This window comes from Phoenix dactylifera, unplaced genomic scaffold (genome assembly GCF_009389715.1).
Source record: "Phoenix dactylifera cultivar Barhee BC4 unplaced genomic scaffold, palm_55x_up_171113_PBpolish2nd_filt_p 000450F, whole genome shotgun sequence".
Classification (NCBI taxonomy): Eukaryota; Viridiplantae; Streptophyta; class Magnoliopsida; order Arecales; family Arecaceae; genus Phoenix; species Phoenix dactylifera.
The window spans coordinates 265,940-281,736 of record NW_024067881.1 but is presented as its reverse complement, the minus strand read 5'-3'; the positions used below and the strand labels follow the sequence as shown (position 1 = coordinate 281,736).

The window sequence follows — 15,797 nt, the reverse complement described above, 5'->3', positions numbered from 1 at the left end:
AACCCCTGTTTCGGCTTTTCTCCTCCGGATTTTGCCGCCGCCGGCCGCCGGGTTGGCCGGAGCTATGGTCTTGGGGGTTGAATCGGGACTGTGGGTTGGTTGAGAGGGATTTTAGGGTTTTAGAGGGGATGGGAAGAGGTGGACCGAGATCTCCTTCCTCGTGATTCCACCTCCTTTCCTTCCCCTCGTTGGTTGGTCGCCGGCCGACCACTGTCGCCGGTGGTGCCGCAGTTGATGGCCATCACTGGCCGGCCGTCGTCGCCGAGGATGGGCACCTTGGTGGCTGTGCCATCCTGATCCGAGAAGAGAGGGAGGGACCGGTCCCCCTTTTTTGAGAAGGAGGAAGAGTTTTCTCTCTCCTCTCTTCTCTCTCCTAGGTTCTCTCGCTTGTTTATTAGTTCCTCTCCCTCTACTTAGATTATTTCTCTCTACAGTTTCTCTCTCTAAATTGGAGTTTTCTCTCTCTAGTTTGATAAGAGGAGACCATTGTTTGTACAGACTGCTGGATAGTCGTAGGTCAATGGAGGGTTTTGGGTTGTCAGATACTCCGGATAATTTTTAATATTGTCTTGGTTATATAGGAGAACAATCTGTTAACAGACGAAAGGACGCTGAGCAGGGTTCTGCATATTCGGATTTATAGATGGCCATGAGGGCGGGTGATTAGTCTGTCTGAGTTAACAAAGGTAAGGATCCTTGTACGCCAATCCTGCATGATATAATATTTTTATACTTAGATATGTATGATATGCTATAATCCAGATAAATCGAAAATAGTTTTATACTAAATTATATTTTGATCGTGTTGGCTTGTGGTTGATATTATGATCGTATTCGCTTGTGGTTGGTATTATGATGGATGCATGCATGCGCATAACTTACACCTACATAATTGGACTGATGGATGTGGTGCACTAAACTAACTATGTGATATTGGTTGCCCCGTCACGGGCTGGAAACGTGACCGTGGTTAGTTTAAAGCCGGAAATAAATATAAAGGAATTGATGTGTGGATGTAAACTGGATTGTATGAAAAGGGACTTTGGGTTTATCTTGTTATTATGGCAGGCCCCGTCACAGGCTGAAAAATGTGGTACTTTGGTAGGCCCCCTCACAGGCTAGAAATGTGGAACTATAATGTGCAGGCCCCGCCACAGGCTGAAAATGTGATACTTTGGTAGGCCCCCTCACAGGCTAGAAATGTGGAACTATAATGTCACGCCCCGAACCCAGCACCCGGGTCCGGCACGCGACCGGCCGCATGAGCCCTAGAGCAGTACCCTAAAGATCATGCAAGGCCTATGTTTAACAAAATTCCAATAAATCCACGATTAATTTAATAATTCAAATAGACAAGTCCGACATATCCAAATAAACAAATTAGTTCAATTACAAGATCTTCAAATGTTCATCGACATCAAAGAAGGACAAACAAACTGACTAACTAATGACTCTGATGTTCGCACTCTGCGCCCATCCCATCCAAAACTATGCATCCTGCAACTCTGATAAAGAAAAAGAAGAAAAAGGGGGTGAGCTTTACAGCCCAGTAAGAATCCCTACACATCCATACCAACACAATAATAATATGAATTCGAAAACCACGACAAATCGATGTACATTTCATGAAATCATAAACCGGCTATCAAAAGGCTCAAATAATCAATATAAGTATGTACGTCAAATATCAATGAAAATCCAACCACGCAAGAATGATATAGCATACGATAGTTCATAAATCTTCATTAATATTTTCAATGCTTTTTCTTTTCATTCTATATTAACTTGATCCGGATTAATTATCTTTCCGACTTTGGGTCAAATCTCAGTCACATTTCTCAGCCTGTGGTGGGGCAACCAAATTATCACATTTTCAGCTTGTGGCAGGGCCTGCACATTATAGTTCCACATTTCTAGCCTGTGATGGGGCCTACCAAAGTATCACATTTTCAGCCTGTGGCGGGGCCTGCACATTATAGTTCCATATTTCTAGCCTGTGAGGGGGCCTACCAAAGTATCACATTTTCAGCCTGTGGCGGGGCCTGCACATTATATGTGAGAATCCGTGCGGGCGTGTGTTTAGTCCCACATCGGTTATTCGCTGGGTAGATCTTGGGTACTTATACAGGATCAAGGAACCCAAATAATACCTTCCGGCTAGCCATTTTGGGTGAGGTCCTGGGTTGTTACAGTTCCTATTTAATATTGAGAGGTACATAAGAAAATACAAATATTTCAAAGGTTTTTCTACTTTATTACTTTTGACTAATATAATTACAAGTATAGGGCTGAATGGGCTAATACTTCCAAGGTTCTCGCTTTATTTTGGACCTAAGCTAATGAAGTCCTTCACCATCGTGGGCTTGCCAAAGCTTCAAAATGATATGATGGTCTCGTCAATGCACATCATCATCAATTGCAGTAAAAGTAGATCGAGTGTAGTGAGCTAAGAGCTTAGGCATAGATGCAATTGATAGGAGCAGAAATGGCAAAGGGTCCATCCAAACTAGGCCAGAGAAGGTAAGGGAATGAGATTAGCTAAAGGTTGGACAAATATATGTTGACTTACCAATTTGGAAGCTCTCAACCAAATAACAAGCCGTTGATGATGGTATTCCAGTTTGGCAATGCATCTTGTTTGTAATGATACCCTGAGTCATAATGACATTCTAATTTGGCAAATGAATCAGAAGTCGGTGAATCAAAATGAATGGGTTACTCCAACTAACACTCAACCTTACTCACCATGACAAGTTAAAGTAGATCAGGGAGAGGAATCGGTGATCGGGACGAAGGACAAGCACCAAGAATAGGGGATGCAACACCTATTTATATAAGAAAGGGTATGCCTTACTAGAAAATAAACAAAAATATCTATTAATACAGAAAATCACACCAGATTCTTATGAATGCGGATGACCCATTGAGCAACGTGTAGACCATTCCAGTATGCAAGAGTATTCCAAAAGGAGGACATTTGGTGGAAGCAACAGGTTCTATACAATTGGAAAAAATGCCAGAATATTTTCGAAAAGCAAAAGTGATACTTGAGCAGAGGAGCAATAATTGGTTAGAAAATTAAGATTTCTATTCTACAGATACCAAGGAGGTGGTGATAGATATTTTGCCAGCTTCTTGATCATTGGCTGATGAAATGTGGAGGGTATTATTTATACCACATCTTGACGACTCGGAAAGCAACTACAAGCAAGTACAATGTGGACCAATTTGGGTAAGGCCACATCAGGTAAAAGTTATGTGGATCTCGTTGGGCTTCATGTAGTGCGACATGTTAAATTCTACTAAGCATAAAGGCTCAAACCAAGGTAGGAGGATTTGTCTATATAATAAGGAGGCCAAAAAACCAAGGCAGCAATGGTCGACTATAGTACAAGGCGGATGAATCAGTCTCAAGGGTATTCCAAAAATGATAGTACTACAATGCCTAAAGTGAGGTAGCCAACATGTAGTCACAGGTCGAGGGATGGTTAATAATAGGTTGAGGCTAATAAGTATGAATATCGATCTATCAATTGGTGCCAAGTGGCTATCATGATGGTTGTTCAGCATTGGAAAAATAACCAACATTAATTACCAAAGCCGCCATGAGTGGAGGTCAAAGGTGAATGAAAGCTGTCGGAGTAAATAGTTATTTTATTTTAGTACAAGTATTAAAATTGTACTCTATTGAAGGACCATTTAATAATTAATACAATGCATCTTTTTTATTTTATCTTAGTTTTATTCTACTATTAGTTCTACCGTAGGAGTAGCTGTAACTTAGATTTTTGCTATAGCCTAGCACTACACCTTTATCGTATCCGAGTGCTATACCCCTACTATAGTTGACCGCTACACCCCTATCCAATCTATCTTCTTCTAATGGTGGTATAATGGTGGTGAATATCCTTAAAGGTTAAGACATCTGGACTTATGTTACTCTCTATCATTTCTTTGATCCCCGTCATCATCTTTACAACTAATTAAATACTAGTGATACACTAGTGCATACCAATCTTGTTTTCGTTGAGACTCGACATATTATTTGCTACGTAACCGAGTTTTTTGGGACCCCGAGTTTCTGGCACTCGTCCAAATAGGATGGAAAATGGCCAACAATGGGTTAGTGGGTTAGTGAGTTTAGGGTTTGGTTATGGCCAACCAATTGAGAATTTTTAAGGGTTATAAGACTTTGTTCGGGCTTTACAATAGGCTTCACGCTTGATTTTCTGATAAAGTTTCAGGCAGAGCTAGGCCTGGTTGAGCCTAGACACTAGCCCATCTCAAAATTTACTTAGGCCCACATATGATCTAATTTGTCTTAGGCTATGCCCTGAGCAAGCCAACCCAGGTCCATTTCTAGCTCCAGAAGTCAAGTACACCCACCAAAGTTTCAAACAACTTGGTAAGTTGGCATCTTCGGTGACTATGTTTAATATAATGGTGCATGTGCAATCTGGGACTATTAAGAGGGAACCAGAAGGGTGCATTTTTTTTTCTTTAGTTAAAAATACACCATGACTTGCACTTGAAGTCTGATCGTTATGGCACAATTATGAACCACTAATAGTAGATGTGCTTAGCTTACGGTGCAATTTGGGCAGACTGACCATGCGCAACTGCCTTAAGAGATTGGCATGAGGGATTAGCTAACTCTATTTTCAACTTCGTAGAGTTATATTCAATCAAATTTGAGTCCAAGTTCTACTAGTCTAGAGCAAAGCCAGGGTATGGATGCAAGAGTTGATCATGGGTCGGGATTGGGCACAAAAAAGATCAAATTTTAAATGAGCCCAACCTGAAGCCCAATTAAAAATGAATAGAATTAGGCTTGAGGCCCGGCCCGTGATCAGCTCTAGATGGATCTATTGGCTACTTTGACTACAAGAAAGCAACCACTCAACCTTTTAACTACACTCTGTAATTTGCAATCTTGAACCAATGTTATTAGAATAAGGCTGGCTAATTAAATCTTTCTTAGTTGGAACTGTCTATAATGCCCACCTTTTAAAGAAATATTAGAAGAGTAATGTAACACATTGATTAATGAATCCGGGCATTTGCTCTGAAAAGAACAATGTCGCACTATACCGATAGCAAAACAATCAACCATTATACAAATGCTTACTACCATGACCATGTGAGTGCATTCTACTATGCTTGAATATGCCAATTTGTGAACCCATGTCAGGTACCAATCCGACCACAAGGGACCTTTCAAATAGACTTAAAGAACATGATCATCATTTAATATTATCTAAATTCAAGGTTTGATGCTTAGTTGATGTTAAAAATATTTGATCTTGCTCCACCAAAAGGATGAAAACATCTCGACAATTAGGATTCATGCAAGAAAGAGCATCCACGGCTGTGATTTCTTTATGCTCGTTTCGCATGAAAGGAAGCATGGATGGTTGTGGTTCTCATCATTATTTTATTAATGTTTTTCAATATTTTAGAAAAGGATAAGTAATATACCCATAAAAAATATAACTTCATAAATAGAATCTGATGATTATGATTCTCATATGTTTTCAATATTTTACAAAAGGATAAGCAATCTACCCCAAAAAATATAACTTCAAAAATATATAGATTTTGTATGGCACGCTTATCTTGTACTAGCAAAACAATTCCACTTGGAACTGGAAACAATTAGGAAAATTATTATGCTAGAAGATTCTCATTGATTTTATTTGGTTTCTCATGCGCTCTCCATTAGTTTTCTATCTGTTTTTTGACATTATTCTCTTTCCTTCTTTCTTCATACATCCCTATTGCTGGATATTGCTTCTTTGATGACTTTTACCTACAAATTACTTATCAAATCAATTTTTGCACAGAAAACAAAAGGCTCGATATGATAGTGATTAAGCTTGAAGACTCTCATTGGTTTTCTTTGGTTTCTCATGCGCTCCCCATTTAGTTTTCTATTTATCTTTTGTCATCATTCTTTTTCCATCATTTTTTATTTATCCCTACTACATATTGCTTTCTTGATGACATCTACCTATGAATTGCTTACCAAATCAGTTTTTGCACAGCCAATGAATTACATTGCATGATAATTATTTTGATTTCTTGTAATATGACTTTATAAGTTTAAAAACACCACTAACTCAAATATTTAATTATTTATGGATAAACAACAACTTCTCATGATTGATAGATATCCACTAAATAGAAAAGATAATTGATGTACTAAAATTATTCATTATGATTTCAAAACCAAACAATTATACCCTCCAAATCCATAAGATACTATAAATCCAAGTCGACAACCATTACGTGATCAGCCACTTTAGAAAGCACCCAAGTGGATAACGCCAACAAGAAGCCCAAGGATTCCACAGACTATGTTTTGGCTTGCTGAAAAATGGGTTGTTGGTACATCATATGCACCTAGTGCACCTGCCTTTGGAGCATCCATTGGGGCAGCCACAGGGCTATCAACCATATTTGGTGCTTCCATGGGAGTGCTGGCTGGTGACTTCTCGATGGTAGTTGGTGCATGTGATGTTGAGTTTGTTGGTTTAGCCATTGGTGCTAGAGCCAGAGCCTTCTTTAGTGTGGCAAGTGGTGAAGCTTGCTTTGCACCCTCAATACCAGGTAGGATGATGAGATTGGACATTTGAAGGACTGAGATATTGTAAGGTTTTGTTATGACCACCTTAATGAAGGTGGAACTAAGGGGAGCCTCTGGAGTAGCTGACCCAAAAATTACAATATCGTTAGGCATGTTGGTGACATTCAAGATTCCTAGTTTATTATTGGCGATGCCGCTGGTTAGGAAGAGGGTGGTAAGGAGGGTACTTTTATGGAGAATGTGGCTAAGTTTATTTATGTCATAATAGTCGAGGATGACATGGATGGCCATGGTATGCTTAAGAATCTCGTTAAGATATGAGAAGATAACAGACATTTTGGAGTTGTCAACAACAAGAACAGTGATTGTTTGGTGACGGTTGATCTCATCAGCAAGCTTGGTCTGAGTGAGATAGTTGTTGAAGATGGAAAAACTAGAGTATGGCTCGAGAATTTGTGTGATGTTATAAGCCCCAACAAAGGATAGGATGAGGAAGGGGAAGATGAGGAGGAGGGTTTGGGGATTGGAGGCCATTGGGAGGAGTGGAGAGAATTTGGTGGGGAAGGGGAGTAGGTTAATATATAGAGGAGAAATGTAGAGGGACTAGCAGTTAACTAGGCTGGTTATATTTAGAGTTTGAAGTTTTAGCTAATTGACAAAGATTAAAAAGATGCTAACTTTATGAGGTTGTAAATACCAAATTTTTGTTGTGGAGGGTGTTTTTATGTCAAAAATAGAAGAAAGGTAGGCCACCAACCAAATTTAGAAAGAGATTGGGGCTTTTAACGGGCTTGGAATATTAGAAGACAGGGTGTTTAAGCTGGTACAATGAGGACTTTGTTGGAAATTATGTCTTAAAAGATAATCGTCAGCCTGTTGATGATTGAATTATATATGAATTAATGAAATTAATAAAAGTTATTTGGCAATGTTTCATTACATATTTTGCATCTTCGTGAACTCAAGTAATGTAATGAAGTCCTTACGACTCTATTAAACGATAAAGTAGGATTTATCTACGAGTCCTTAAACTAGTTCGCGACCAAATGATATGCTATCACTAGGACAATAGCATTATCAAAAGTATATCGTTGTGTGCCATATACGTTGGTTGTCTTCTTAACCAAGGAGTGTAGAGACACTAATATTTCACCTAGGTGAAGTATAGAAGTACATTTCACTGAACATGACCAACTTCGGAATGCTCTGCTGTCAAGAGATGTTCTGAGTGAATATGGGTATAAGTATTCCTCAGACTTGAGATCACTATGGTGACTTGCAAGCAACTCACTTTACTTTGGTACCAGACTATCTGAGATTCTAATTTAGTGATGGAAGGCTACTGGGTGCAGTCAAGTACTTGTGAAATCGATGCATGAGTCAAGATGGAATTGACCCCTCTTGATGATAGGAGATAATGTCCTGTTTAATTTAGCAAAACCTTTGTCAGGATAATCCTTGTGAGGAGTTACAGGATTTGTAAAGTTGAAATACAATTTGGATGCACTGATTAAAGAGTTGATAGAACTCTGAAGTCATCCTAGGCATTTGGAGTCATAGAGATTAATTATCCGAACGCCAGGTACCATTGCTAGATAGTCACTTCGATTAGTACAGAAAGTCATTCTTGTGCTACGGGCTTAGGTTCGAACCTGTGGGGTCACACGCATAGAAGTTTTTAGGTTGATCAAATGGCTGATCGACGATTAAGAATCGTCCAGGGGTACATCAGTCAATTTGATTGACAAATTACCCTAAACAAAAGTTACAGTAAAATAATTATTGAAATATTGAAGGATTAGTTACAATTAGATTGCTAATGAACTCAATTGATTGAATGATTGAGCTTAGGTTAAGCTAAATTGAATAAAATTTAATTTGGGCTGCATCAGAATTTGACCTAATTAGATTGGGTTCGATCCGAGTTGATTAGGCTCGACCCAATTAATCAGACTTGACCCAATTGGATTGGGCTTGACTCGAGCCTATTAAAAATCCTTATTTGATAAGAATTTTAAGTTAAAAAATTCAGAAATTGATAATAAGAAGAATTTCTAAATTAGGACCCTAGCTTTCTTTCTTGGAGAAGAAATACACCTCATCCTTATCCATAAAATTACTGGTGCCTATCCTTTTTATTTTTGGGCAATTTTTGGCGCGAGGAAAGAGGAGTCGTGGGGGTATTTTTTAAAAAAATATGGCACCTCAAATCTTCTTAAAGAGATTGGAATCAAATTTCTAATTTGTAGGGACTGCATGGCACATGAAGCAGGGTGGGTGCGGCTGAAGTTTGGGGCGCATGAACCCCCCAAATTTTAGGGATTCGTGGTGCAAAATTAAAAGAGGATTTTTTCATCTCTTAGTTGCCGGTTCACCATAATTTTTTGGAAATTTTATCAGCCAAATTCATTGACTAAAATAGCGTGAGGCGTGGGGGGTCTTTTGGTTATAAAAAGACCCCCACGCTTAGGGTTTAAAAAATATGGTCTTTAGAAAGGATTCTAAATTCTGAAAAAATTCTGAGAGCCAGCCGTCCTCTCTCCTCCTTCTTCTTCTTCATCATCTTCATCCTTCATCCTCTCAAAGAAGAATCAAAAGTTGAGTGCTTTGAGGGAAAAATGTTTAGCCACTATAGTACCTCTACGCGAGCTAGCACTCCTATAATTGTGGATCATCCTAAAGCTTCGTGTGGACTATACGTAGAGGCCGGATGCGTGTGAAGCTACAGAAGGTGATCAAGGCATCATCAAAGTCCTCAAAGTAAAAAGGTATGAGATATGATCTCATTAGAATTTAGGATTAGAAATTAACTAGGTTGCTGAAATTCTGCATGATTATATGTTAGACATAGAATTATGCATACTTGTTTAGGATAAATGTTTAAAGTCCTCGAAGCAAAAAGTCCTATTTTTGTTGACCTGCTGTGTGGCAGCTCTTTAACGCCGCATATAAGTATTACTATGTTATGATGTTGACCCAAAAAGTTTAATTTTGATGATACAAAATGTTTGAGTAAAAAGTTTACTATTTTTATTTTCTGGAGTGTACTAGAATACTCGCAGGAAGCTAAGAAGATATCATTCCATATAACTCTCAATGTAAAAGAATGAAACCTATTTTTTAAAAATATCTACACAAGAAGAGTCGACTCCAAGAACACTTCGAGTCGAACCTTGGACACTCACACGCAAAGACAAAAGGCTTTAGCTTTGGGTAGTTTCAAGAGTCAACCCTAGAAAAAATACGAGTCGACCTTGGCACACTAATATTGATTGATACACTTTCACAAGTCGAACCAAGAATAGGTTTAGAAGATAGATAGAGAGCAGTACAAATCTATGTTTTCACGAGTTGACCCATAAAGATTACGAATTGACTCCCGTTGAATAAGAGTTGACCCTAGAAGCAAACAAATCGACCCCCGAATGGCCATAGATAACAGATAAAGAGTAGTCAAAATAGTATGTTGGCAAGTTGACTCATAAATATCACGAGCCGACTCTTGTTGAATAAGAGTCGACCCATAAGTAAACGTATCAACTCTAGAATGGCCAGAGACAAAAGATAGAGAGTAGCCAAGTTTAGCATATTAATGAGTCGACCCTAAAGGATAATTAGTCGACCCTTATCAATGGACAAGTCAACAATAGAAAATAAAAGACTCAACCGCACAATGGCCAGCAAAAAGAAAAGCTATTTCGATTCGATCCTGAAGATCATGAGTCAACCCTTAAAGATCATGAGTCGACCCCTAAAGAAGCCGAGTCAACCTCTAAATAAGCCGGGTTGACTCATCTATGCCGGACAAAAGTAATATCTAGTTTTTCTGTAAATCTGAACTGCAATTATTCCACAATGGCTCTTTTAGCCTGTCTAACGACTACAAATATCTTCAAAAAGTCTTTTGACGACATAAATGCATGGGAACACTAAAAAGGATGCAAGAGGATGGAAAACACAAGACAAGAGATTTAATATCAACATAAGAAATTGAGCATCAAGAAAAGTTGATCAGAAAAGAAAGAGAATATTCTAGTATATTTATTAAGAGCTAAAAGATCACATCCTCTACTATTAAGATAGTTGGTGAAGATCATTCAAGTTCATTGAAGGCCGACCAACTGATTCAGAGCTCTATTAATTCTTTGTTTATTTGTCTTTAAGGAGATGTAATTTAGTTTGTTACTTATCCTTTTTAGACTTTGATTGTAACAAGTTTTGGGGCATAAAACTTTTAAAAAGCTCCGTCCAAGCTTGGAATTAGATTGTATTGAGCCTAGGAAAAGGCTTGGTGGCAGTTTTAGTTGATTTCCAGTAAAAATCAACTAGATTGTTTGTGAGCTTGATCAAAACAATTGTATTATAATTTTGGAGGGATTAGAGTGGAAATTTTCAAGAAGAAGATCTTAGAAAGTGGACGTAGGTGCAGGATTAGCATCAAACTACTATAAACTTGTTGTGTTTGTAGTATTTAATTTGTGTGTTTTTTTCTCTTGCGTATTTATATGTAGCTCATTTTTTAATTGCAAGTCACATAAATATTAAAGTTTCATTTGGCTATATTTTGCTTAAAATTTTTGAAAAGTCCAATTTACCCCTCTCTTGGGATACATAGCTGGGCAACAAGTGCTATCAGAGCTTTGATACTCTAGCCTCTCATTGACCTAATAGTCAAGAGTCAAAGATCTATGGCATCTCTCTTGTTGAGGGACAATTCACAAATAGACCTCCATTTTTTCAATGGCACAAACAATACATATCGGAAAGCTCGTATGCGCATTTTTGTATAAACATTAGATTATGACATGTGGAGTGGTCCTCACACACCCAATAAAGTTATAGATGGTGTGTCTCTTCCCAAGCCCTAAAGAGAATGGAATGATTTTGATAAGAAAATGGCTCACCTAGATGCTAAAGCCATGAATGTTTTATATTTCTGTTTAGATGGTAATGATTTTAATTGTATCTCTACTTGTAATTCATCTAAAGAGTTTTGTGATAGGCTCGTGATAACTCATGAAGGCACTAACCAAGTCAAAGAATCCAAAATTAATATGCTTATACATAAATATGAACCGTTTAAAATAGAATTAAATGAATCCGTTATTGGGATGTTTGCATGCTTCATTGATATCATAAATGGTCTTAAAAGGCTTTTCAAATCTTATACTAATAGTGATTTAGTCATAAAAATTCTTAGCTAACTACCACAAATATGGGAGGCCAAGGTGACTACAATCAAAGAAGCCAAAAATTTCAACACCTTGCCATTGGAGGAGTTGTTTGGGACATTGATGACACGTGAGCTGATTATGAAGCAGCACAATGAGAAAGAAGAATCAAAAAGGAGGAAGACCATATCTCTCAATTCAGTAACTCAAGAAGAATTGGAAAGTAAGGATTTTGAAGATGTTGAAGGTGATGAGAAAATGGCCTTAATCACTAGAAAGTTTAGAAGGTTCATAAGGAGAAAAAGACAAGGGATGAGAAAGAGGCCAATGGTTAAGAGGGAGCCAAGCAAAGAAAGAGAAAAGGAGTAGCCGCTAGTGAGCTATGAGTGAAAAAAACTAGGTCAATTCAGAGCGGATTGCCCACTACTTAAGAAAGTCCCTACGATGCTCAGGAAGAAAGCCATGGTTGCGACTTGGAGCGACATCGACGAGTTGAGTAAACAAAGGAGGAGGCCCAAAAAATAAAAAAAATCTTTGCCTCATGGCTCATGAGGATGAGGTAAATTCTGAACATATAAGTAATTTTAATTTTGATGAGCTTCAAAAAGTTTTCAATAAATTATTAGATAATTTAAGAATCTAGGTCTGAAGACTAAAGAACTGAAACTAAAAAATCTACATCTAACAAATAAAAAAAAGATGAAATCTCAAAAGAAAAACTATCACTAGTGGAAGAAAATTAGAACTTAAGAAAAGAAGTAGATAAACTAAAATCAATTGTAGATAAATTCACCTTAAGCTCTAAAAAACTGAATATGATCTTAGATAGCCAACGAGCTATTTATAACAAGGTAGGACTTGTCTATAATCCTTTGCAAAAATAGAAACTTTTAAAAAATATTTTTGTTAAAACATCAAGTAATTATTCAAATAACACATGTTATAAATGTGGAAAAACTTGCCACAAATTCTTCACTTGCAATTATAGGGTAAGTGGCAGAATAATCAAAGTAACAACTAAAAAGATGTGGGTTCCAAAAGGGATCATAATAACTAACCTTCAAAGATCCATGAAAGCTTGGGTATATAAGTCAAAAATATAATTTTTGGTGATGCATTTATGTCTAGCAGCTCGTGGATCAAATAGAATATGGTACTTGGATAGTGGGTGCTCTAGACACATGATAGGAGATGAATCACAACTTATCTTCCTTAAGAGAAAGAATAGAGTGGTGGTCTTCTTTGGCGACAACAACAAAGGAAAGATCATTAGAATTAGTAACAATGGTATCACTCATTCCACCTTTATTGAACATGTGTTATTAGTTGATGGTCTTAAGCATAATTTACTCGGCATTAGTCAACTATGCAATAAAAGTTTTAAAGTAGTGTTTGAATCTTCTATATGCGTTGCTTCTAGTTCCAATGAAGATAGCATAAGATTCACTGGACATAGGCATAGCAATGTATACATGGTTAATCTAGACCATTTATTCATGAAAAATATACAATGCCTAGTTGCAATAAATGCTAAAATCAATGAGTTAGTTGGTTATGACATCGTAGATTAGCTCATGCAAGCATAGATATTATTTCAAAATTAGATAGAAAAGATCTTGTTGTAGAATTACCTAAATTGAGTTTTAAAAAAGACAAAGTTTGTGATGCGTGCCAAATAGAAAAACAGACTAGAGTTTCTTTTAAAGCAAAGAATATGGTTTCAACTTCTCGGCCATTAGAACTTCTGCATATGAATTTGTTTGGGCCAACTAAAACTATAAGTCTAGGTGGAAAATATTTTGGATTTGTTATCATTGATGATTTCTCAAGATTTATATGAGTTTTATTCTTAGCACATAAAGATGAAGCATTTCTTGTATTTTTAAAATTATCCAAAAGAATTTTGAATAAAAAAGCTTTAAAAGCTCTTAAAATCAGAAGAGACCATGTAACTGAATTTAAATATCAATGTTTTAAAAAAATTGTAATAAAAATGGCGTTTAGTATAATTTCTCTATATCTAGGATACCTTAACAAAATATAGTGGTAAAAAGAAAAAATAGGATTCTTTAAAAAATGACTAGAACCATGTTGTGTAAGAGCCATCTTCTACGATATTTTTTGGACTGAGGCAATTAACACAACATATTATATTCTAAACCGAGTTTCAATTAGACCTATATTAAAGAGAACACCCTATGTACTGTGGAAAGATAGAAAACTTAATATTGGATATTTTCATATTTTTGGTTGCAAATATTTTATTTTCAATAATGGGGAGAATGTATTCTTACTGCTACCTATATCATAAATAGACTTCCAAGTCCTTTACTCAAAGGCAAAACACCTTTTGAGCTTCTGTTTTCAAAAAAAACTAGATTGTAGCCGTATTAGAACCTTTGGTTGTTTGTGCTTTGCCTCTTCATTAACTCGAGTTAGATCTAAATTTGATTCAAGAGCCCACAAGTGCATCTTTATTGGCTATCCTTATGCCATTAAAGGGTATAGAGTCTTTGATCTCTAGACTAATTTTGTGTTCATTAGTTGTAGTGTAGTTTTTCATGAAAGTGTGTATCCTTTCAAATCTGTCCATTTTGATGACACTGACCTTTTTGTCTTTCCAAATTCCATTCTTGAGATAGTTTCTTCCTTTATCACTCATTCTTCTCCTCCTATGGATTCTTTCAATGTTGATTCTGTCATACAGAACAATTCCCATTCTGATATTACTCATACAGAACAATCCTTTGTTTCACCTACTTTTTCTTCTCCTATTTTTCCTCCTAGAACGTCAACTAGGGTTAAATAGAAATCTTCCTATCTCCAGCAATATCATTGTCAATTAGCCACTTCATCATCTAAGCTAGTTATTTCCAGTAGCACAGATTCTTCTAATTCACGTAATCGCATGACATTTCTCAATTTCTTAGTTATTATAAACTCTCTCCTTCTCATTATGCCTATACACTTAGTCTCTTCAATATTGAGGAACCTACCTCTTTTGAGCAAGCTGCTAAAAGCCCTGCATGGTGTAAAGCTATGGCTAAGAAAATCCAAGCTTTAGAGGACAATAATATATGGACTCTCACCAATTTACCACCCGAGAAACATCTTATAGACTACAAAATGATTTATAAGAAAAAGCTTAGCTCAGATGGCACTATAGAAAGGTTCAAAGCTCGTTTAGTTGCTAAGGGTTACACTCAAAAGGAAAGGTTCGATTATTTTGACACTTTTTCCCCAGTAGCCAAATTCACTTCTGTTAGGACTTTGTTAGCAGTCGTTGCAGCCTACAATTGGCACTTACAACAATTTGATGTTAATAATATATTTTTGTATGGTGACTTAAATAAGGAGATTTACATGAAAGTGCTTCTCGGATTTGGCAGTAAGGGGGAGTCTTCATCAGTCAGCAAGATTTCAACAAATCTAAGGCAGATTACACATTGTTTACCAGATTGAGAGCTAATTCATTTATTGCTCTCTTAGTATTTGTTAATGATATTATACTTGCTGGAAATGATTTAGAAGAAATCAATGCTCTAAAGTCTGCACTTGATCAACAATTCAAGATTAAGGACTTAGAAGCTTTGAATTTTTTTTTGGATTTAGAAGTAGCAAGGTCTACAGAAGGTATATTAGTCTGTCAAAGAAAATTTGCATTAAAAATACTTGAGGATGTTGGTTTTACTGGTGCAAGGGTTGCAAAAACTCTAATGGAGCAAAATGTGAAGCTTGACAGATCTTCTGGTGAATTGTTAGATGATCCTTTAGGATATAGACGATTAGTTGGAAGATTTCTTTATCTGACTATTACTAGACCTGATGTATCATTTGATGTTCAAGTAAGGGAGCCTCACTTAGATGCAGCTCACATAATCCTTAGATATATTAAGGGCACACCAGCACAAGGGATTTTCTTTCCAGTATCCAATGATCTTCATTTAAAGGTGTTCTCAGATTCAGATTGGGATTGCCCAGATACAAGGAGGTCAATAATAGGATATTGTGCATTTTTAGGAAATGCATTACTGTCTTGA

General features: G+C 36.9%; 2 protein-coding genes across 2 annotated transcripts; one reads left to right on the top strand and one right to left on the bottom strand.

Moving 5' to 3' along the window:
* Window positions 1-6,301: 6,301 nt before the first annotated feature.
* On the bottom strand, window positions 6,302-7,120 carry LOC103697577 (fasciclin-like arabinogalactan protein 14). The gene has a single exon (XM_008779467.2). It carries the CDS (start codon window positions 7,118-7,120, stop codon window positions 6,302-6,304), a length of 819 nt encoding a protein of 272 aa, XP_008777689.2.
* Window positions 7,121-11,880: 4,760 nt separating this feature from the next.
* On the top strand, window positions 11,881-15,797 carry LOC108510764 (uncharacterized mitochondrial protein AtMg00810-like). Its single transcript, XM_017840703.2, has 2 exons — window positions 11,881-12,004; window positions 15,247-15,797. The coding sequence occupies exons 1-2, from the start codon at window positions 11,881-11,883 to the stop codon at window positions 15,795-15,797; spliced, it is 675 nt and encodes a 224-aa protein (XP_017696192.1).